This window comes from Anser anser (assembly GCF_964211835.1).
Source record: "Anser anser genome assembly, chromosome: 10".
Taxonomy (NCBI): domain Eukaryota; kingdom Metazoa; phylum Chordata; class Aves; order Anseriformes; family Anatidae; genus Anser; species Anser anser.
The window spans coordinates 18,343,137-18,368,425 of record NC_139730.1 but is presented as its reverse complement, the minus strand read 5'-3'; the positions used below and the strand labels follow the sequence as shown (position 1 = coordinate 18,368,425).

General features: G+C 37.1%; 1 protein-coding gene across 1 annotated transcript in view; it reads left to right on the top strand.

Moving 5' to 3' along the window:
• LOC310904780 (uncharacterized protein) overlaps window positions 1-25,289 on the top strand; it is a 56,349-nt gene that overhangs the window by 27,563 nt on the left and 3,497 nt on the right. Inside the window, exons 11-17 of the mRNA XM_083849951.1 lie at window positions 13,164-13,247; window positions 13,879-13,979; window positions 15,525-15,619; window positions 17,176-17,252; window positions 22,342-22,619; window positions 22,886-23,581; window positions 24,251-24,473. Coding sequence (XP_083706077.1) covers window positions 13,164-13,247; window positions 13,879-13,979; window positions 15,525-15,619; window positions 17,176-17,252; window positions 22,342-22,619; window positions 22,886-23,581; window positions 24,251-24,473 — 1,554 coding nt within the window. The remainder of the gene's footprint in view (window positions 1-13,163; window positions 13,248-13,878; window positions 13,980-15,524; window positions 15,620-17,175; window positions 17,253-22,341; window positions 22,620-22,885; window positions 23,582-24,250; window positions 24,474-25,289) is intronic.

Genomic DNA, 25,289 nt, shown 5'->3' with positions numbered 1-25,289 from the left:
TTTAGTACGTAATCCAGAGAGCTATGTTCTGTGTGCAATTTCCTTATGCCACCTGAGTTACAAATACAATACAAGACAAATTAAGCATCTGAAGCTAGTAAAGCAGAAAGAGAAGCTAAAAGCAGTTTAATCCAATGTTTTTTGGCTTATATACTGTGATCTGTAGGTTGACTCAAGTCTTTGAGCTCTTTATGTCAGTCCAGGAAATACAACTTAATTTGAAGCATTCGGAGTGCAGAAACAGGGCAGACTAGTTATTAAGGGTCTTCTTCCTATACACAAGGGTAAGGTAGAAGCTGCCCTTTATATTTTATGATTCAGTTCCTTATAGAAATAGCAGGACAAATACAGATTTCAACTTAAAAAAAAAAAAAACAAAAAAAAAACAAAAAAAAAAACCTTGGGATATCATCATAGCTGATCTGATTTTCTGCAAAATTATAAGCATCTTTTTGCTGGAAAGCTGCTTTAAGTTACAGGCTACCTACATGCCAAGAAACCATTCAGCAGTCAGAAAGCTGTGATTGCAGACATTTCTGTTTCTCCAGGTCAATGATAGACTGACATGGGATATACGTAAATTGTTTAAATTGGAGCTATACAAAACAGACTGACAGCACTATTATGCTGAGCCTTGTTCCTGCACAGAGGATGGGCATTCATGAAATATCTCTTATTTGTATTTCAACATCACACCTCCACAAAATCAAATATTTGGAAACTATTCTATTCTAAGGCATTCTTTCTGCATTCATAATATGCTATTAGAGGATTTCTGATTAGACTTGGATTTTTCTTAGTATTATTATATACACCTCTGTCTATATGCTATTTACCTATATCTATCTTGCTTTATATATTGGTTACAAGATTCTGATGCAGTCCTGATATATGATCAGATGTTTGATACTAAGTGATCCTGTCTTACATGCAGAGAGATGCAAAACTGAATAGAAAAAAAGTGGGATGCTACCTCTCTCTTTGCATTCAAGTTCTTCCGTCACATATATTCAATAGTGTACTGTTATAAAGTCTTGAGGTTTTCTAGTTCAGCTTGCTTTTTTTTTTTTTTTTTTTACTACTTTCAAGCATCATAGAAGGTTGTCTAAAACTGGGCTAGCAGTCTTTATGCCACAGTACTCTAGTAAGGAAAACATCTCCAATCTAATAACCCAATCTAATTAATCTGGAACAATTATTTAATCTGGAGTCTATTTTATATCTCAGTAAGTCAACCAGCATATTGTGAGACATTTTTTTTTCCCTGCTCTGAAGTACTGTAGGACTTGTCACTTTGATATTTGTGGCAAACCAGATGATTCTAGTAATACATACTACATTCTAGTAATACACACTAGTAGTTACTGCTAAGTATACTCTAAAGTGCTCAACGTAACGACCTCTAGTGGACTGCGTTGGTATAACAAATACGTTCAATTCCATGGAGTGTTTTCGCAAAAACATGTATAAAGCTTAGGCCAGGGATTATTATCTCAAAAATAATAGTTTTAATTTGAGAGTTTAGCTTTCTGATTCTGTTAGCGTTCGTAAAGACACATAACTACAGAGTGATTATATGAAGGTGCTTTTATTAGGTGCCGGAAGTTAGGGGCATGTCTGCCCAAATCTAACTTCGTTCGATTTGCATACACAACAAACATTTATACTATTTAGAAACACACATTTTCATAATATACTCATAATCATCAGTTATCTTCATATTCATTGGATGAATGTATATTCCATCTTCTGTAATCACAGCCCCTTTATTAATCTGATTGGTCCCTTTTTCAGTTACTTAGATACTTTACTGATTACATTGGATTTCAGTGGTATTTACCTTAGTTTCCAAACCATTTATTCACCTAGCAATAATCTCCCAGATACCCCTAATATTTATCCTAACTACTATCTCTAGATCCAATGAGCATTTATGGTATGCATTGTTAGCAGCAATACTGCTTTTACTATTAATATACCTGTTGCCATGTTAACTTTTACCAATACTTCCTTGTAAGATGTATCTACTGGTGTAGTCATCTACACAGAAAGCCCTTCTAGATCTTCTGGTCATCCTCTTTAAAAAGTAGAATGTTAAATGTCTAACTCACTACTTAACTGTCAAATATAACTACTTTATTTGCTGTCTGGCTACCTGCTTTTCAAGATCAATTAACTCTATGCAAATTGTTTATTGCTTTATATAGAGAATATACTTTATTTTTTCCTTTATTCCTTGTCTATTTTAGTTTTTCTTTTAATACAGTTAACTTGAAAGCTGCATGAACACTTGTAACTACATTATATTCTGATTAATGAACTAAGATTTCAGTAGCAGAAATTTGATCAGGTCTGATGGTGCCAAATAAATTAGGCACTTAATATTTTTAATTTCATGGTGTCTATGGTGTATGTTTCAGGTGTCTGTGGTGTATGTTTCAGAAAACATCTACCACATTGCTGGCATGCTCCATTTAAACCTTTTTTAATTAAAGGCTTAAAAATAGAAGCTTTAATTGGATACAAAGAGCTGTAGTTGCCCACTGTGGGGAAGAAAGCATTGCGATGTGTATGCCCTTTAAAAATCAGAACTGCCCACACACACGGCATTGTTTTGCGTCTCTTCTGTATGTAAATATTAGAAAAGTGTTTTAAGGTTCACTTTCAGCAACAGGTATTAACTATGCCATAGTAGCTGAGAAACTGACAACAAAAATACTTCTTAAAAGGTAGGACGTTGAAAGAGAATACTATCTGAAGAGATGATTTGGAGATGTTAAAAACTAGTGAGCAGTAGCACTAAAACACACTAGAGTAGATAGAGAAAATTTTATAATTGTACTGCTACTTGAGTCCCAGGAAATGTGTTCATCAGAGTATACTTGAACAATACATTATCTCTCTGCATTAAATTTAACCTAATGCAGAATGTAGTGGCTAGGAAGATCAAGTAAAATCTCATGTAAACCTGCCATGTTACTCATCATTGAAATACTTTTATGCTTGATATCTGTAAAATAACATTACATCTTAGGGTTTATGAGGGTATTATAATGATCAATAACTTGTATTTAAATAATATAATTGAGAAAGAATGACCTAAGGAGCTAGAAAGCATGCTCTCTGAAACTCTTAGCTTCTCTGATGCATGGGAAGAGACTGCTAACAGGCTAACCTGGGAAACCCAGAACAGAAGTAGAATGACAGTCAAAATTATCAGCAGTATTTTTGTTAGAAACTGAAAAAAAAAAAAAAAAAAGATACTCTGTGAACTAGGTGAGAACAATGTCTAAACACTTGCTTGACTACAGGATAAGCTTAGTGTTTAGTATTCAGCTTGGTATATTCAGATATAGCTCTGAAGTATAAATGGGCATTTATTCTTTCAATGTAAACCACGACAGATTTGTGCTGTTAGCATCGCCAATTTAGACAAAGTGCAGCTACAGAAATGAACATCATTTCAAAGGGGCGCTGAACAAACAAAATATGCTGCTTCAAATTCATATGGAGAACTGTCAAAATTGAAAAAATACTCAGACAAATCTGATGGCTGAAAAATCACAAAATAGATTGCTGTTCAGTTCTTTTTTAGGGAAAGATGATGGATCACGTGCAAGTGATAAATGGGAGGCATTCTGTTAGAGAACAGCAAGCAGTCAAGAGGGAAGTGAAAGGAAAAGCTTTAGTGTGGAGTTTTGAGATGCAATCGGCAGCTCTTACACCTTTAGTGCTGTTTTAATAGCATTTAAAATGTGTTAGGAGGCTGTTGTCAGTCCTAAACTAGGCATGCAGGAAAGGGGACACTGACAAAGAAGCACCAATTGTAGAAGGCATAGGGGAAAAGAGTATTAAGGTCTTCATTTCCAAAGGACCCATCTTGCTGATACTGAATGCTGTAAATATGCGAATTGCCTTTGGTGGAACTGAGCCCAAGCAGAGAAGGACAATCACAGTTCAGTGTGCTTATGTGACATTTCAGGCATTAATAAAACCTTCTTCAATTTGACCTAGACAGACCAGTCATAAACAGGAGCATGGAAAACAATTTTCAGAAGAAAAAAATAAAGAAGAAATAAGAGGTAAAATTAAAGAGATTAAAAAAAAAAGACAAAACAAGGAAAAATTCTGGAAGTTTTCTCAAATCTGTGACCTTCAACATCTCTGTGTGTTACATCTCTCACACAACCATTTTTCAGCCTCGTAGGGTTTCTCTTCTGTGAGAACCAAGATCAGAAAGAACCCTTTAGAGCAACAGCTGACCTGAAAGTTATCCAGCATAGTCTTGAAGCCTGATGTTATCATTGGAGAGAGACTGCAGATGTCTTAAGGTTTACAGATATTTCCCTGCTATTGCAGCTGAAAGTGCAGGACTTGCATTTGGCAAGTGTGCAGAAGTCCAGCCTCTATCTCCTATTTGTACGTAGCAGGCTTTCAAAACAAAACAAAAAAAAAAGAAGAGAGAGATGGACAGAGGAATGGGTGACTTAAGAGCTCAGTGGTGAAATCAGTGAACATTAGTAATGATAGACTTGATTAGCTTCACTTCTGTTTTTTTTTTTATCCCTCTCCTTTGTAATCATTTTAAAATGTTGACTGGGCGGAGACAGGCTTTCAATGGCAGGCCCCAAAATAGCTAGCTTGATCAGAAGCAGAAAATTCACAGGGAGAATCCCAACATAAAAGGTGGAAGGATGCAAACTTCAGACCCTTCCACTAAGGAGTTTCCAGTTCAGAGACTGAACTGATAGGCAGGTGGAGCCACAGCGGCGCTAGGGGAGGGTAAGGGAAGCTGCAACCACATTGCTTCTTTAAGGGTGGAAATGCTTCTGTGAGAGGGATGAAAGCTTGCTCTTTTAGGTTATCTATTCTATATGGTCAGTTGGTTTAAACCATTTATGTCTGTGTAGGAGAATGGAAACAGTTTAGTGTAAGATAAAGCTAAAAATCTTCAAATCAAATCCAAAATTTTATATGAGCAACAAAAGCATTTCTTGACATTATCCCCATTTCAGTCCTGGAGAGATTAAGAGAGCTTTAGATTTGAAATCTGTGCAGTTGAAATTGAAATGGAATGCACTTTCATGGCACAAAAAGCTCATGTTGTACATAATATTATTTAGTATTACGAAGCAGGGGAGAGGAGAAAAGTATTTACATTTGTAAGCAAGGCAAGTGGGTTGATGCAGATATAAAGAGCTGTTCTGAAGTGGACTGAAAAGAGAAAAGGATATTTGATTCTGTGGCACAGAATTATCAACAGAACTCAGATTTCACATGGAATTCCCTAACTACTGAATTGAACTGTCTCTAGGTCATGGCCCATGAGCTGTTCTCCAGCTTTAGTCTCAGATTCACTGGATAATAAATGGTGACCAAACACCAGAGAGAAGCTTTATCCTGTTCTGTTGTGGAAGATACTTGCATGAAAGGACAAAGTGCTAACGAGCAAGTGATGTTTTGTACTGCACAAACGAAGAATACAGAAGTTTTCCCATCAAAGACTTAATAAACAGCTGCAAACTTCTTTATCAAAATACTCCAACTTGAGACACATTGAAAAATAGCCCAGTTTTAATATGGAAGTAGTTTCAATTTTAGGTCAAGTAAAAGAAGACAGACAGAAGCATAGAGGATGAGAAGATGAAATTATCAGCAACAGACAGAAGCCAAATTATTACTAACCAAAATCTGCATTGTATAGTACCCATAGTAAAAGCAAAAACAACAGCAAAAACAGCAAAACAGCAAAACAACTGCAAAAACACAACAACAAATGTAGAAAGAAACCCACCCTGGGAGCTTGGAGAAAGAAGATATATGGCAGAACATAAATTATACACCCGCAGTCCAAGTGTTCGTCATGCCTCAGTGGACTTGAGCAATGCAATACATTGTTTATCTATTGGCAAAAGTAGAATCACTGCTGGAGTTTAGTGAGATTGTTTATACATTCATAGCATCAGCTCTTTCAGCTGGGAATTGCCTGGCCAAGTTGTTAATTAGAAGACTTAAACATCGCTAAGGTAGTTCTTAATAAGGTGTGTTGAACTGTTAGACAAGGTGCTGATATTTATAACCCATTAGGACATCTAGGCCCTGTGGGCCTGCTGTAGGAATAGATGGACATCAAAGACTGCTGTAATACATTCATACAGGTCACTAGTTTAGAAAGGTTGCTAAGTTGGTGCAATAACTTAAATCAATAAGTAGTTACTTTTTCTTTATATAAAATGGGAGTTTTAAAATACCAAGAAGTACTGATTTAAGGAGGGCTAAAGGAAAAAGGTGATCATTTCTATTTGCTTTATTATGTTACCTGAAAAAAATTTCAACACTAGCCTCTGATAGGTACTACTTAAGGTCCAGTGAAATATTGGAATCTTGAGTAAAATCTTGTTTTCCTTGTACAGCAACTGTCTGAGAGTTCAGGCTGATGTTGCAATGTCTTGTCTGTCTTGTTTTGTATGGTGTAATATGTGTTTGTCCTGTGTTTAGTCATATTTACAACCAGTTTGTTCATGTCTCTGTATCAGTGTTACAGATGCCAAATTGACTTATGGTAGATGAATAAGAAAAATGCATGATACTGGAATAATATATAATATTTAACTATATTAGTACTGTCATAATGTGTTAAATATTTTAAATTAATGGAAGATATTATCAGGTGGTAAATGTTGACTTAATTTACCTAACAGCTGGATCTGTTCCAATTCAATAGATAACTGTATATTTCGAGCCTCCAGAACTGTGACTAAGTATACAGAATAAAATCGTTTGCTATTTCAGACTTTCTTTATAAAGGCTCTACAATTGGACATAACTTTAATTCTCTCTTATGATGCTTTTTCTTTCTCCTTTAATTGATTCATAGTTCTGTTGATTTCCCTTCTAATATCACTACTCCTCCAGCAGTTATTTAGAGGACTCTTTCTTTCGGGTCTCTTGATACTCCTCTTGACTGTTCTTCTTAGGTGCTCTACCCATAAAATCAATGTAATGCTGTTGACTTATACATCTAGCTATCTATCTTTACTGAAGTAGCTGGTTGACAGAGCAAGAGAAATTCAGAAGTGCAGCTCTTCCCAGGAAATATTTACACTGTCCATTCAAATAGCATGAGCATTTCATCTGGTATTTGAGGACACTTACTGGAGACCCCATAAGGTACAGTAGGGAGAAATAAACATATCTTCATTGATGGGACAGACAACAATAATTGAATTTTCTGGGAGATGCTACAAGATAATGTCAGTCTGGAAGTTGAGGGAGTTTGAGAGAGATAACCTTGAGGTTTTAGAAGGAGGCAAAGGTATAGAGGTGGTAACAGCAATAGCACAAGGAGGAGAGAGCCTGGAAAAAAAAGTACTGTGGCATTAGTAATCCTCAGCCAGTGAATAAATTCAACAAGATTCACATTGTATATGGGGGGTCTCATAGGCTGATTCTGATCACCGTAAACTGCAGTAGACATGTGCAGTGCAAGCTGTACACCCAACATGACCTGCAGGGATCTTGATGGATCTGGCCATGACTGAGAGAGATCAGGTGCCCTTTCCTGTGCTCAGCAGCCAAGTGTCAGGGATTGAAGTGGGGTAGACAAAGGGCTGAGCTTGTGTGCCCTCACTCTGTTGACCTGTTGGGTGCTCCCCAGCCCTGGGATGGCCAAAGAGCACATGACGCCTCTCAGTTCCTGGCAGACCAGGTAAGTTACAATACTGTAGCTTGGGCCTTGTTGCTCTTCCCTTCCTAATTTCTGGAATAGTCATCTGTTACCCAACAGGAGGAGGAAAGGCAGCAACAATGAATGCAGTGGAGTGGGAGAGCTAAGAGAGAATGAAGTGATAGGAAAAGAGGGTGATGTGACCCAGGACTGCTAAATTCACATTTCTACTGTTAGCAGAACTGTCTTCAAAGGAATGAGTGGGTGGGTCATTTAACACAAATTATGTTGTTAAGCAGATGTTTGTTTGACTGCTTAATGTGGGTGTGAGTAAATATTGGTGGAAAATTGGAGGAAAATGAATGGCTAGTGAGTCTAGCAATGCAAGGCAGGGAAGAGGTGAGCACTAAGGAAAAGCCTGCCTGGGCATTTCTAGACAAGGTTGGAAGAAGAGAGTCTGAAGGCTACATCTCAGTAGTACTTGAGGAAAATGATGGAGAAATCTGAAAGGGTAGTTGTGCAAAAGCCAGATTTGGGAGCAAGTTGCTGAGTTGGCTATGAGCTGAAATGCCAAAGTTTGCAGATACAGAAAGGGTGAGGTGGACTACAGGCCTTGGTCATTGCCCCCCCAAAATGTAGGAAGATCTTGGTGATATTTTTGTCCTGGAGTCAGTCCAGAAGTGATTCAGTCTTTGGCTTGCACTAATTTGTTTTTGACCCTAGAATGGCCTGGCCACCATGTAGGCCTTTAGTTCGGTATTGTGTTTGACCTATCCTCCTTCACCTTTCCTTCTCCTTACCTTATGTTCAACCAAAAGTCAATATCTATTGCTCTGTCATCTGTTAGTTGTTCTCTCACTTTATACAACTCCTTGGATCAAAGACCCTCTTGAGATTGTTTTGTGCAATACACGTCTAAGCATTATCATCTTAGATTAGTTTGCCATAAGTAAGATTTTTATGGAAAAAAAGTCAATATAATGTTAAGTAGCAAGGCATTATTTTTATTGCTGAAGAGCTTTTACCCAACACCAGCATTATGAGCCACTGTCTTGTTACATTCCTCTCTCAAAGGAAACCAATATAAATGCACTGAATTAAGGTTTCATTTTATTTAATATAGTAATATCAGTAATATATTAATATAATCCCCCAAACTTATTCCTGTTTTGTTTGTTTGTTTGTTTTTCTCTCTCCCTCTCTCTCTCCTGGTTTCTTCCAAGTGCATGTCCCCTTGAAGAGTAATTCAATCAGGTTTGCTCATTCCTGGTCTTCCCTAAGCTAATGGCATAAAATGATGTGTACCCAAATTCTTATTCTGTAAATAAACTTTTTTTGTAGTAAACTACTCTGGTGGGATGTGTCATCCATGTCAAGCCTTGTGGTAGGCTTAAAGGTGTTTCAAAACCTCGGTGGAAGCCATTTTAGCCCTTGGACAGCAGTAGTGCTGAGACAATTAATTGTCTGTGTGTTGGGGAGTACAGCATGTGTGTATGTTGTATGGGTGCCCTGCTGTGCTCTGGCTTGATTTCCTTCTGCAGTGGCCTCAAAGGGTAGCTCTGCTGCATCTGGGGAGCAGAGGCTGCCGGACTGTTTTCCTGGCCCTGAAACAGCCTCTGCCATTATAACAGCTGCTAAATTTCTCATGATATGTATTTGGCCTGTATAGCTGCCTTGAGTTGAGTTTAGTTGTCTATAGTTGAGTTGATAATGTCGTAAAGATCTACCAAAAGGTTTTATATAAGTTCCATAATTTGCAGCCTTATCATATCTGTAATCTGCATGGTCTAATCACTCAGTTCTGTTTTACTGCTAGACTAAGACTGCATGTGATAGTACACTACAACATTGCCTCTTCTCCATATGTTAGAAAGAGAAGGCATATTTTAAAATTCTAGCATAATTCTTTAGAAGGACAAAGTAGATTGATTAAGTGGGCTTTGATTGATGCTATGTAAATGTGTTAAAAGGAGGCAGGGAGTGCTGTTGTATGTTGTCCAGTCTGCCAGTTCTTAAAGGATTCTTAATTAAGAAAAAAAAAAAAAAAAAAAAGTAAAAGCAGTAACATTCCCACCAAATTACAAAATCTTATTTTTGGAGTTGAGGTTTGTGTTTGGGAAGAGGAGGAAGCAGTTTGTCAGTCTTCCCCCCTCCCACCAGGGGGAAAAAAAAAAAAAAAAAAAAGGCAGCTGATGAGCTCTTGTTCAAAAACAAGAATGTATAGCTATCAGGGCAAAACCTTCCCCTGATCCCATAGCTCTGCTTGGCTTCAGTCTTCTCTGCACTGTACTGATTACAGGTGTTAAAATTATTTACTTGTATGCACAGTAGGAGAACAGAATATCGACAGAGAAGACCCACTTAAAAATCCTAAAAGAACTGTTTTATCTTTTCTCAAGTGGAATTTACTGGCAGGGCTGAAGCTGTTGAACCAGTGACTTAATTTAGTCACACTAGTAAACAAAGTAGTAATTAAATAAGAAGATATTACACTGTTCTGAAAATTCTGAAGTTATACAGTTCTGAAAATGCTACAAGTTTGGATTTCTGTGATCAGAAAACTGAAATGATAATAGCTTCAGATGACTGGTAACTTTTGCATGCATCTCAAAGTAAAAAAACAAACAACAAAAAACTGATTTTGAGAAAGATGAATGATGTCAGCACTCATATTCTGTAACTATTCAGATAAAAATACTCTATGAAATTTACATTTTGCTTTTTTTCTAATAATAACTGATTATTGTGTTAATGTTAATTGAAAATTGGGAAGATTGAATTAAAGTGGATTTGGTGATTTTATAACTTCGTTTGAATTTATTTATCTGTTCTTCATTTTTTAATGCTTCTGTGAGTTTTGGTTGCACTGTAGATTTTTGGGAGGGTGATAGTACTACTGGTGCTTTGATTATTGTACTTTTGAGTATTTTATCATTCTCTTTTAACATGATGTGAATATTTTTATTAATCATTATTTCTAGATGTATTGAAAAGTTTTAAACTGGTGGCCTTGGAGGGTTTTATTAATTTGCTTTCACAGAATTGGTTTTAAAATATAGAATTAAAAAGTGACTGGTGAGAGCACGTGAAAAAATCTGACCAAGCAATTGGAAATGGTCTGTCTTTGTGACTGCCAGAAAAAGAAATGTATTCTGAGGTTTGTTTGGTTCTATACAATTCTATAAAATAATTCATTTTAGTAAAATCCACTAGGTTTTTAGTAATATATTTTCCTTTTTTCCTTAAAATTGTGAAACCCATAGCCAACCAATAACCTGACAAAAAAGGCTACCTCATTTTATGTGAAGTTTTATAGAAAATGCCTATGCTTTATTATGTATGGATATTTTTATACTTTTCTTATGATGAAGAAAGCTATAAGTATGGATCTACTTTTTTCACTGTTGGCATATTGCCCCATAATAGCAAGGAATGTGCAGAACACACACTTTTCTAGTGCTGTAAAGGCATTTTATATCTTTCCTCATCTAACACAGCTTTAGCTTTTTTGTACATACAATAATAAAGACTTTGCTAAAAGCAGTGCATGGTAGACTGGCATTCTATTTGTGATGCAGACCATCCATTTACTGCCTTGGTTTACATCTGTTTTTCAGCTTTCAGGTGTAAGATCAAAAGCTTTTTGAATCTTTAAACTCTAATTTTGAGGAACCATGGAGACACTTGACTCAGATAATGCACTGTTGAGTACAGCAGAAGTTGTTTGTTGGGCTCTGCCTAGTTAAAGAGAGCTGGCATGGAAGAGGGACAGGGGGTTAATTAATGATGTTCCAGCACTGAAGTTATATGAAATGCATTCCCATGGACTTTGAAGGGGAAAAAATCCTGAATTTATACTTATTTCACGTCATCTGACATGAAATAGCATGTTCAAAAAAGGTCAATTTAAATGTAATTAGAAGAATTAGACTTGACACCATTTAACATTGAGCGCATAAATACTGTCCATTGCTATCAGCTTTCATTGCTGTTGTAAGACAAAAATTGCATGAGCACAGGACAAAGTGGGAAATTTATCTTCTCACAGTTCCTACCTGCATACAAACACGATGCAGAATCCATTGTCTCCCAAGGACTGATCTTTCAGTGCACTTCTGATGACCTGCCATAGAAGTATTTTTATCAGTGCTTTCTGCACCTGAAGCAGACCGTAACTGCAGATACAGGAAGCACCTTGCCTGTTGTGCCTGTTAAGTGGTGTGTATGTCTACAGCTGTGTGAGTAAGAACCTGAACCTCCTCCTGGGGAAGCAGTAACATTTGAAGTTGCTATTTAGCTATTGTTTTTGTTTGCTCTTTTTATTAGTCACCATTTTAGTAGGTGCAGTCAGCAGGAGTTGAGAGAGAATAACCAGTGATTTTTCCTTTGGTCCAAGGAGAAAATGTGATGTGTTTGCACAAGATTCTATTGTCTCCTAAATTAAGTCAACAGGTTTCTTAGACTGTTGCTGATAACAGCATGCACCTTACACAGCAAATCAGCTTTAAGCAAGAAGTTCAGAAGAACGGAAAAAGAGAAATGCTTGTGGCTTTAAGAGCTTTAGAAAGCCATTTCCATGCAATGAGACCAGCTTTGGGCCAGCAACAAGAGACGGTTATGAAATCCAGGGTGCACCCAGTTTCTCTGGCCGTACCTGCTTGTGCTGGTAGCAGGGACAGATTTAATGCTAAAGTTCTTGTTGTATGACTCTGTGATCAGCAGAAATTCCAGAGTGTACAAAGGTCATCACTGTTCTATATAGAACAATATTAAGATGCAATACTTTTGGTGCAGCTAACTTTTATTTTCATGAACACTTAAATAATTTATTGCCTTTACCTTCGTATAGGCAACCCCATAGGGCTTCGTATACCCCCCCATAGGGCTTGGGGAGCGGCTGAGGGCACTGGGGTTGTTTAGTCTGGAGAAGAGGAGGCTCAGAGGAGACCTTATTGCTCTCTATAACTCCTTAAAAGGAGGTTGTGGGGAGCTGGGAGTTAGCCTCTTCTTGCAGATAACTAGTGATAGGACTAGAGGGAATGGCCTCAAGTTGTGCCAGGTAAGGTTCAGATTGTAAATCAGGAGAAATTTCTTCTCGGAAAGAGCAGTCAGGAATTGGAATGGGTTGCCCCAGGGAGGTGGTGGTGTCACCGTCCCTGGGAGTGTTCAAGGCAAGGTTGGACGTGGTGCTTAGGGACATAGTTTAGTGGGTGACATTGGTGGTAGGGGGATGGTTGGACCAGATGATCTTGAAGGTCTTTTCCAACCTTAATGATTCTATGATTCTATGATTCTATCATCTATATACAAACTATCTTAACTGTATGGATGATACCACAGTTAAGTAGCTTATAAGTAGTTTGTGAATATGTATAGCTTTTCAATAGTTGCTGAATAATAAAATTAAACATCTTAACTTCCTGCAGTATCTAGGTCTTTTTCCTGTGCTTCCCATCCACATTAAACCAAATGTTTTTATTTTATTTTTTCTTCACAGATTGAAATGCTAAAGAAGAAAGTCAAAGAGAAGGAATTATTTATCATACAGCTTTTAGAAAAAATCTCTTTCCTAGAATGTGAGGTAAGGCATTATATTATTGTGATTATTTTATGAAAGCCAATAAAATTTGAACTGATATGATCTGATGTTGCCTAAATGCATGTTTATTGTATATATTTCCTGTACTTCAGCAAATTAAACTTATAATACCAGTCACATGAAGAATGTATGTAATACAAAGTCTCGATACCTCTACTATAGAGACAAATAAAGTTTCTGCTGTTGTTTCTCACCTTCCTGGGGCTGTAGGTTCCAATAAGTAGCAGGGAGTAATAAGAGGTATAGGTATTAAGTAGCCTGGGATTTGAGTGGTCATGAAGGTCACTTTTTCCACATCTGTGCTCCATGTGATGGCTTTATCTACTCAATTAACTGGGACAGATGTACAATTTCAGTGCTAGCTTTCTTGACATAGAATTTTATAACGGTATTATAAGTATTTAGAAGCTTCTTAACAAATACAATTAAGTGTTTTTTGTTTGTTTGTTTGTTTTCCGAGAAATAAGGACTCTCTATTTTCTCAGTAAATACTCTTACATTATTTCTTATGGGGAAAAGCCAGTCTGGAACTTTTTTTTCTTGTTTAATTAATCTAATTTAATTAACATAACTGAAATAAAATAAACTTGTGTTGAAAATTACTGTTTTCCAGAATAAAGAATTACAAGATAAATTGGACTATTTAATGGAAAATCAACCAAAGACCAACGTAGAAACCAGAGATGCTGGTGTAGGATGTGATCTTCCATCCAGGTATTTCAATTTTCTGCTTGTTTATAGCAAACTTATTCATAATGTCCTTTACTGTCACTGTGTTGGTACACTATTAGCACAAACTGTGAAGTCTTGCAAAATTTTCCTAATTTTCAAAGAGGAACTAGTAGGTACTAGGTGTAATATGCTTTAATGACTTAAGCAGTTTTAGATGCAAATGTATTGCAGACCTTTGGGGAGTACTTAGTTACAGTAACATGTTTTAAGCAGGGAGTAAAGCTAGAAGTCAAGAGATCTGACTTTGTGAAATGCAGAAAATATTGATGAAGTATGTCTGCTAGCACCACAGCAGAAGACAATAGACACCACTGCCCTGAGCCTGTTTAATGCTGGTTTCACGCATGCTTTATTCTCTGTGTTCCACCAGATGCATCAAGGACCATTTTAAAGGGCAGGTAACACCAACAGAAATGTTTCAGGGCTGCAGAAATTTTTGGAGCTATGCTAGGCCTAAGTGGATGATTGCCAAGTAAACAGCACAGTCAGATTACCATTTCTTCGCCTGTCTCTGTTCTGTGGTGGCGGGTGGCTCTGTAGCCAGGTTTAGTAAAGATTCAGCCATAGTGCCTTCCCTTCTCCTCCTCCTCTCCATCCTCTGTCCAAAACGCTGCAATAGGGTTGTACTGAGCCCTGGAAACAATGCTATGGACTTGCACTTGAATTTCTCCCCCAGCAAACCTTCACAAAGAAGGGGCAAAACAGTACAGTAACAAGGATCATTGCATAGCACTTTTACTATCAACAGGTAAACTAGTTCATTTTAACTGCGCTGCAAATTGAATCATTTAGTTTGAGGAATGTAAATTAGCATGTGAAATCCGCACTAGCATATGAAATGCAAACTAAATTTCCCTTCCCAATTTAAAAATGCACGCATGACAGTGTTCAGCCTAGAGCAGATTTTAATGGTATGAACTTTGAAACGTCAGAAACAGTGCTTTTCACTCAGGACGCAAACATATGTTTGCGTCAGGATGTAAATGTCTTTGTTGCCCTCTCTGGGTCCCCTTTGTATGTTACCACAAATCCTACTTATCTGATATTTTTTCTGTTTTTGAGATTTATCTTTGACTTCTATGCAGTCTTGCTTTTATGGAATTACACTTCACAATTAGTTGCGTTCTTAAATTTAATGCTACTATCTTCACTGTTACAGGATCCTTCAGCAAAGCAGCTCTATTGCTGAACATTCCAATATGAGCTCCAGCAGAGCTCAGATTGTCAATTGGTTTGTCAAAGCTGTAAATGATAGTTAATTTCATAACTACAGAAATTTAAATATATATCTTTAGAGACTTTTTAGCCATGTATATTTGTAGCCAGCATGTAAATTTGTCAGTATCAGCCATGTTTTTTTATCAAATATACTTTGTGGCATTATAGAAAAGAAATATGGAACATATCATTGCATTGAATAGTTTAATTTTAGCCCATCAATGTCAATAACAAGGCACAAGTTCATTGTAGTGGCACTTAGAGCCCTCTGACATTAATTCTGTAATTTTTGTTTTGTCTCCTTAACAGTACAAGTATTGAGAACAGAAGATCTCCTGAAAGTGCAAGGCCAGTGAGGACATACACCCCATTCAAGAGAGTGCTGGAATTTAGCACAAAGAACAGTACGTCTTGAGCATTCAGGTCAATGTGCTTTCTAAATACAAGCAAATATTTTGCGCTTTTGCAGCTTGATTAGATACATTTTTAGCAAGTCATAGAGAAGAACAGCAGCATGGAGTCTTGCTAAATTTATCCTGAAAGCAGCTTTTTAGTAGCTTCATATCTGAAGTTACTACAGACATTAACTGTGAGGGAGATATGCAAGAAGTGGGATAAATGAAACAGCAGTCACTATTGCTTCTTTAGAAGCTGTCTAGTGCAATGTGTCATTTCAAATAACTGTAAGGAAGGAGTTGTATAGCTGTACAGATTTTCTTCAAATGTGTTCTATTTGTACAATGAATCTCTAATATATTTTATTTTCAGTACTACCAGGGGAAGAATCTCAAACCACCCTGGCAGAGGGCATTAATATGAAAGCTCCCTCTTTGTGTACAAAGTGAGGGCTGTTCATATCTATCATAGAGACCTGCGGAGATTGAGGGCTCCATTCCCCTGGAATAGATTTACTAGTAACCAGCACTCTTTTGATGGAAGGGAGTGATGCAACTGGGCTGTTCTCAAAGAATGCCCTCAACACATGCAGGTGAATGTCATGTTTGTTGCTCAAAACAGTAAGTGACAGAGCAGCTTTATGATGGGTTTTGTTTTGTTAGATGAGGCACTGGTTTGTACTTCCCAGTCATGGGGTAGAGTGACCATTGGTTTTACATTCAATAGGAATTGTGTAGGAAAATCTTTTTTTTTAATTACTTTTGCATTAGAGGAAGGAATTCTCACTAAACAGCATTTTGCTTACAGCAACTTGTAGCAGTTTCTGCAATTCCTACAGCAATAGCAATTCTGAATCGGGATTTTGATCTTAAGTAGTTTTTTTTCCAAAACACTTAAAATCTTATCCCTGTCTTCAAAATACCAGCAGGAGTTACTGCATCTACTACTGAACTTATTTAAATATATATAATGTATTTTTTACATGTTGTTTAGATCTCCTACTTTTACTGAACTAAAACGAATTTATTAGTATTTTCTTGTAGTGCTATTAACATAAATGCAGGGCAGATTATTTTTTTATTACAGTAACTGCTATAGAAAACAAACAACTTACGTTCTGTATGACTGATACTGTTCTTGTACTGAATATCAACCCCAGAGGTATTCACTTTGCCACAAGGCTTCACATAGTGATTGCTTTTGTCTCCAGTTTAATACAAGTTCTTAAATTCAATAGTCTGTTCAAATTAAATACACTCAGAGTTGTACTTAAAATAATAAAACTCACCTCATAATCCCAATTCTATTCCTGCATTATTTCACGGTTTTCTGAATTTGTTAGATAGTTTTGTTTATTCTGTAACTGTGCTGTTTAACTAGTAAATAAAGAAGCCTGGATTGGAGGATGTTTTGATGTTACAAGTACCTCACAGGAATGAGAATTGCGTGATGTAATTAAAGCTCCAGCTTTTATGCTTAGATCATCCTCTGTTTGGATGTAAGTTATTTTTTCTCTTATGACCTGTTCAACTCTTGAGGACTTAGAATGGTTGTTATTTTTTAGAAAGTCAAACACAGTACTGTGGGTTGTATTATGCACAGAAATCAAGAGAAACTGCAATCAAAGTCATTGACAAAAAGGTAAAATGTTTACTGTGTGAAGTAAGCCTGTAATCTTCATTGGGATAGAAGTCACAAACATTAACAGCTGCTTAGCATTTCTTTTAAAAAGAACAATGCAAAATTACACCAAGTTAATAGCTCTAAAAGGAAACTCATTTACTTTGCATGTGATAAACGAGTGAGAATGATCTCATAGGTATCAAAAGGCCAAAGAAAACCCCAGCTGTTGCATTAGTGAACAGGAATAATACCGCACATTTGCTTAAATTGCTCACCTCTTTTAGGTGTAAAACTTTTTTTTTTTTTTTTTGAGGTAGAAAGGGCTTGAAGAGAAGGTCCCTGAGAATTAAGTCAGCTGCTCCCTATCAAAAGTCCTTCAGGGGAAGCACCCTCATTATGCAAAGCAGAGGAATTGTCTTGCACCACAATACCAATGACAAGGAAACAGCTGTAGTCTTAACCTGATTGAAAGAAGTTTTGGTGCTTGAGTGGGTTTGAACAAAGTTCCCAAGTAACAGTTAATTTGATCAATAACTGAGTTAGGTTATGTACAGCTAGGATCTTGAAGTGAAACTCTAAATGAGAATATATTTAAATTGGAAGTCTATGTTGATGAACCCAAAAGATGATGGGTAATGACCCAGCCCAAATTTCAGGCACAAGCTTTGGACATGTATAATCATATCTCCCTCTAGTGGCTGATAACAGCAAAAATATTTGCTGATATTTGGAGAAAATCAATTTTGAAGAGAAATACTAGAGACTAATCCTATCTGTTCATATTAATATCCATAAGGGATGCAATCTCAGTTCATTGCATAATGCCTGTTACCATTTTATGTGCCCAAACAGATTGTATTTCAGAATTTTAATTCTGAACCATGGTTGGTGAGTTACCATCAAAACAAGATGAATAGATGAAGGCTTTATTTATAGAATAATGGAAATGCAGGTTGTTGTAAAAGAAAGACACGGACTGGACATTTTAAGTAAGTTAAAATACTTTTATTGCTCTGTCTGGTTTTAGCCAGAATTCAGAAAACAGAACCTGGTAACTGAGGAGCTCAGAGAATGGTAATAGAGAGAAGGATGAATCAAAATGCTGTTCTAATACAGTCTTCAAAAGGAAGTTCTCTCCGCTTTTAACATATTTCTGAGTATATCTCTGAAAATATTGCAAGATATTTCAACTTTGAGACTTGCAAAATTATAATCATCTCGTCAAAACTTTACCAAGACTGCAGCAATCTTTCCTGCAAAAGTGTTCTGTGTAAGCTCTCTTTATTTGATGAAAAATGACATTTTTTCCAAATCTAATAAGGATTGAAGTTTATGCTGTATTTTGGAGCATTTTGATATTTAGTGAGCTGGATGACCATTATTTGATTGGACTATTGGTCTAAATTTGGTAACTGTGAAGAAAAGCAGAGGAACAGTATTTATATAATTCTGTTACATGAAAATATAGAGCTTTCCAGTCAAATCAGCAGCCATGTAAATTAGCAGAAATAATAACAAATCTGACTGAAAAGACTGTAATGCTTCAGTATAATTTTTTTCAGTTTGAGATTGGATTACTTAGTACTATAAGACTAGAAACTAGTAAAATTTCTGTAAACATCCACAAAAGCCATATAGCTAAGTACCAGAAAGTGCATTAAATGTAAGTCAATTGTATGACTTCATTTGTACCATGGTAAGTATTCTTCTGTGATTCCAGATCTTCTGGAAAGTATTTTGGGATACAGTTTTCATATATGCTGTATAAATAATGCAATTAAATTGCATGCTTTTAAAACATCCTGTATGTAAGACCTGAAAAGGTTAAATTGCAATAAATATTGTATTTAAACTTTTTGTTCTGTTGTATAAACACTCAGAAATAAACTTACCTTAAAACCTTGCAAACTCTTACTCTACATAATCTTGTTTGTTCAAAACATGTATGAATGCAAAAGTGGTTACTCTGCAGCCTTGACGTTCTTGTCAGTGTTTCCTTTGGCAGATGTGCTCTTGAGAACAGGAAGACACTCCCTTGCTAAAGACTAAAGACTCTTTTCAAAGCCAAGTAAAAAAAAGTAGACAAACTCTTATGAAATAAAGAACTATTGACGTGCACAGGATAAACAAGAACTGGGCAATGTAGCACTCACAAAAACAACAAAAATCTTCAGATCCCACAGATAACATATGAATATATCTGGAGTGATGCTCTCGAACTGCAAGAAGAATAGGATTGGGATGAATGTGGCCCACTTTCTTTTCTTTTTTCATTGTTTTAAGTTTATATCCATTCATTGATGATAGCAATTTATCTTAAAGGCAATCACAATTAAGCAAGCTACGTCAAACTACATAAGAAGAGGTTTTACAAAAATGACAATTACAGTGTTACTGGTTTGCAGTGCTCAGCTGTAGAATGTGAAGGTTTTTACTTGACTAATGCTTCCCTGTGTGTGTAGTCAGAAGAAATTGCCAAAAGTACCTTGTAAAATCTTGAGATCAACAATGTTCAGTGCTGAAACTAGAAAATAGGGTTCTGCAAGTTGCAGTCTAAAACTTTTGGGAGAGGCTTCAAATACTCATTTTGACATCCAAAGGCTTTTAGACATGAATGGGTAAGCAAACAGGTAACAAGTTAGTACTTTCTACATTAAGTCTGTAATTCTGTACGGGAAATACCTGCTCCAAGAATGGAGGTGTACATGCTGAACAGTTTCATTCCACTTGCATTTTATTTCATTCCTATTCAGTACTTGGAGATATTTGTACACAGAAGAAGAAATGTGCTTAAGAGTCCTGAAGAGTTAAAGCCCTTCCAACTCTAGTTTCATCACTAGAACATGGAAGAAGCACAGGAAAACAAGACAAAGGTGGTAGAAGTCATCTATAACTTCAGGTATGTGAAAACTTCCAAAAATAAAAAGAACCTGGTGGATTAAAGAAAAAATATGTAAAAATGTGCATCTGAGTTTACAGTATTCTATGAAGGTGTGTGTGGTCTGTAGACATACTACAGTAATTTGAGTTGCTTCCCAAATGTAAACCACTACATTGAAAGGTATGAGAAAACATGGGATAGCCTTTAAAATGTTTTTGTTTTGTTTTGTTTTTAGAGAAGTAAGGTTAAGGGAGGAGTTTTTTCCTTTAAATTAAGGAAAATAAATTATTATTTTAAAAATTCCTTTAAAAAAAAAAAAGTGAAATGGAAATGATTCATGTTCAGTCCAAATATTGGTACTATTTTTTCTATGATTTGGGGAGTGGTTTACTCAATGTGTAGGTTGATTCTACCTCCCCTGCCCCCCACTATTTCCAACTAGCAGCAGAGAAACTGTAAGTATATTACCCCGTCTCAAAGCCTAATTTCTAAAGTTGTTTTTCCTCCTTTTCTTAGTAAAGAGAATTAGGAGTAACATTTACACATTTATTAAAATAGAAGAAAGGAAAGGAGGACAATGGAAATTATACCCGTAACAAAAAAGAAGCAAGAGTGTTAGCTTTACTTTTAATACCAGTTTTGGACAGATCTGGATATTTCTGATGGAAAAACTTTTCCACCTGAAAAAATTTAGGCAGGTAAACTTCACAGCTATCTCACTCAAAATGCCATATGACTAGAATACATCAGCCGAGTGGTACTTGTCATTGATAAAAAAAGAAATATTAAAAGCACAGTCAAATGACTGCGCAATGTTCCTTGCAACTGGTGTAAACTTTAAAAAAAAAAAAAAAAGAAAAAATCTATGCTAGAACAAGTTACTTAGTTATTTGAATATCTTTCTTTTCATCTATATTATACGCAACAATGAATACTCTTGGGCCACTGGAACTGTGCGTTATCCATGAAAGAGATTATGGTATTCCAAAACTTAACACTTAAACTTTAAAGATGAGCAATATTACTTCCCAGTGATCTGGGACAAATAATGACTTGGTGAATGATATTCCAAGTGAGGATACAGAATGATCAATCATGATCCCAGCAGTCACGCTACTAGGACACTTTACCCTCTTCATCTTTTGTTTCCTTTTTCTGTGTTTACGCAGGTTAGCAAATAAACTAACTCACCAGTGTCACTTTTCTGCATATGTAGTAACAGCAGTTGAACTGAGATGAGCCGTCATCATGTGAGTGTAGAGCAGAAGTCTAATGAGATTGTTCCATTTAGACTCACTTCCACATGGGCAGAAGCAGTTTCCATGCCCAACCTTCCCATTTTCTCCAGTGTGCGCAGGAGAAGGAGGCTAAAAGGAAAGATAAAGCATTCCTTCTTGCAAGTTGCAGAAATGCTACATAGACAGCATAACTTAGGGTGGCATTATAGAGACAGCAACTCGGAGAACTTGTGTTCTACAACATTGAGTGATCTCCTGGTAAGGGAAAAAAAAAAATAAAAAAATTCCTCTTCCCTGAACTCTTAAGGAAAATTCCCTGAGTGATTTTCTTGGGAAATGATCAAGGTTGTACATAGCAGGCAGCAAAATGTTCTCTTCAACTAGGCACTTAACTTGGCTTTTCTCACCCCGATTGTGGTATTTTTCCATGGGTAGCTGCCTACTTGATTAATCTCATTTCCCCTGGTCCTCAGCCTTTCCATTCACCTTCCAGCTGAGCAAACAAAGGGGTGGGCAGCCATTTTAAAATGCTTCCTCCTCCATCCCTCCGGGATAGGCCTCTGTTCATCCTGTTCCTAAAACAGCTGTTTTAACAATCTCTGAGAAATGTCTCTGTACTATTACATGCACCAAGGAGCCTCGCGTAGGATCAACTTAAGAAGGCCGAGCTGTGCCTCCTGGGAACTACCATTTGGCTAACGACCTTATCACTGCTAGATGGAAGGGACGTCCTAAAGTCCACGGCATTTGTAGCAGTAAGGCAGTTTGAAGCAAGTAAGTCAACGTTACACGATGATCTGAATTTCTCTATTCGGTCTCCGCGTTATACATAAGCGTGTTTAAATACCATGCAAAAAGAGAAATTGTAACAAAACCCTGAAAGCTGGACCTCGAGTCCTGAACAGCAATTTGCACTCTGCTAGAAGATACTCAACACGTGGGCAGGGCAAGGCTTTAACTAGCGAAAATACAAACTAGTTAACGTAAGAACTATCTGGGCTTCTGCAGCTCCCTGAGCACCCTGGCTCTGCTGAGCCCGCCCTGCCTTCGCCTTCCTACCAAGGTTGGCCCTGCCGCCTCGCCGTGGCTTCCGCCAAGATGGCGGCCCCCAGGGAGGCGCGGAAGCGGGGCCGGCGGCGCCGTGCCCGGGCGGCGGCCCCGGTGCGAGGCGGCGCGGGGCGGCATGGCGGCGGGCGGCCTGCGGGGCCGGAGCCTCCCCGAGCTGCGGGACATGCTGAGGCGGCAGCAGCGGCTGCTGGCGGACCGGTGAGCGCGGCGGCGGGCGGCGGGGCCGGGCGGAGCGGGCGGGCCTCCTGGCCGCCTTCGCCTGTCCCCCCGTAAGCGCCAGAGCGGAGAGCTGTGGGGCTGTAAATGCTTTACGTCTGGCTGGTTTTCAGAAATGCAACTTGTGAAGAAACTTATCGATAGAATTGAAGCCTGACAGATTAACGGTTCTAATATAACAGTCCTGTATGTCAGAAAGAAGTAGGGTTGTTTATACTCTGTTAAATAACTATCTTCTTTTATTTTAGGAAATTCATTGATAGGCTTCCAGATAAGGGTAAGAAGATCTCCGATTTTGCTGAAAAGCTTAAGCTTGCCATTTTACAAGAGGAAGAACTAGCAAGGACAGCTGAGTTGTTAACTGCTGTTAGGTTGGAGTTCCAGGCAAATCAGGAGAAGGCTAATACAAGCAAACAGCAAGTTACCCTAAAGGAGGACACGCTAAGCCAAGAAGATTCCTCAGCCTTGAACAAAAACTCTAATATTAAAGTAGTTTCTAAGATTTCTTTCCAAAAGCAGGAGGCAGAATGTATTGGGCAAGATGCCACAAAAACGGCTTTAGAAAATCAAAGGAGTCTGAGAGATGATGATAAAATAAAGACTGTTTCAAAAGATCAAGGTCTTTTTTGTGAAGTTGTCTCCAAGTCAGCTACAAGCAGTCATCTGAAAAATGATCAGCAGATATCTCAGAGCAGTGCTGACGATAGTACAGAGAGTACAGGTGCTACAGACAACAGCAGAGACACGTTGGTTGATGCCTTTCAAAAAGTTACGATTGCAGATGGTGATAATAGTGGAAAAGTATTGGAAAAAGAGCAGAACGTGGCTAAACGTAAGGGCAATATCTTTGGAAGCCTGCACCCCAAGACACCACATTATATTGAAGTTCTAGAGTCTAGAGCCAAGAACCCAGTCATAAAAAAAAGCAAATTCAAAACAAATGTGTAAGTATTATTAGAAAAAAAATGAAATAATTGACTTGTGTAAAATTGGAAATGTTGCAGAAAAAGTATGGTAAGTTTATTTTCTTATAAGCAAGGGGATTTAAAGCCATAGGACATTGTATATTAACATATTGGCTTTTTAGCATTAAGTACTGTATAGCCTCAATACTGAATGGTGGTTTAATTCAACAAATTTGGAAAAAAAAAAAAGTCATAAATCTTCTTAAGCTACAAAACTCTTAAACAATTGGCAAAAAATTCTTCTGAATTGATTCTAGAATTTATAAAACTTTAACAGCAGGGGGCCTTTCGTTTTCCTGCATCTCTACAGAAACTGCAGTTCACATTGTATTGGCAATAGTAACAATTTCTTTTTCCTTGGACTCCCAAAGCATTGCTATTTGGTGCTTGCCAAATCATTGGCCTACCTTTTTTGTTCACTCTCAGGAGTAACTTGTGATATTGTTTATCTGTAGAGACGGTGTATATTACTAAGGAGAAGACTGATCTTGTAGTATACCCAATTGATTTTTGTGGATGGCATCACAACACTTCACATGTTCTTTCAACTTTTCTGCTCTTGCATGCTGAAAATAAGTTTTAGAACTGAAGCAGTTCAACCTTGTATTTCAAATATGGGTCACAACTTTTATGTTTTATTACTTGTAGATTATCAGGAGAGCAAAGTGGATCATCACATGGTTCCTCATCCAGTCAGTCACCTGGGGGATTTGGCTCTCCAATTACTACTGAAGAAAGACGACTTAGAGATAAGAAACATTTGAATGACATCACAGCAGCTCGGCTACCACCACTTCACCATGCCCCTGCTAAGCTATTATCCATAGAGGAATCCATAGCAATTCAGATACAGCAAAAAGAAGCTTATGAGGTAAGTATTTTTGATTTAGTCTGAAAAGTAATTACTTAATTACTACACACACACAAAAAAAGATATAACGTCTTTGATACTGTTGAATTTGGTGATGAAATTGAGATTGCCAGACTGAAGAAAAACACCTTTTCTTGTATTTGAATCTCTTAAAGCTGTGATTAAAAAATATATTAATCCCTTCTGAAACTACTATTCCTGCATTAAACAAAATCTAATGTTACTCTTCATGTGCACTTACGTTAACTTCATTACAGTCTCTTTACCTCTGACTAGAAAGTATAAACCTTGCCTACTAGCCTTTAAATAGCTTTCAGTCTTTCCATAAATGAAAGACTAATAGTATTTGGTATTCTTAAAATATGCAAGTAGCTGTATTTGCCTTAGTTTATGCTGTGTCTGAAGAATCCAAGTTCTGAAGTTCTTCAATATTAAGGAAATTTCTTGCTAAATTCACCTGTAATGGACTTTGATTTTAACTTTCTAGGTGATACTGGGCTAATGTTTTAAACTAGACACTACTGTAAAAGTGTTTGTTGCTACTTACTGTTTTACAAGCACTTGCTAATGTAGTCTTCTTGATACTTGAAGGGAGCTAATTTATTTGTAAAAAGGACTTTTTTTTTTCTGGGGTTGCTGAATGAAGAGCATTGCTATTGCTACATGGATAGTGTACAAGTCTGCTATATAGACTGATTTTGTTCTGTTAAAGCTGTCATAAGTATATCACAGATGAGGACTGCCATATGGGGAATTTCAGCTTTTTAACTCCAAAAAAAAAGTCAATCTTCAGATATTAATGGCACAATTATGTAC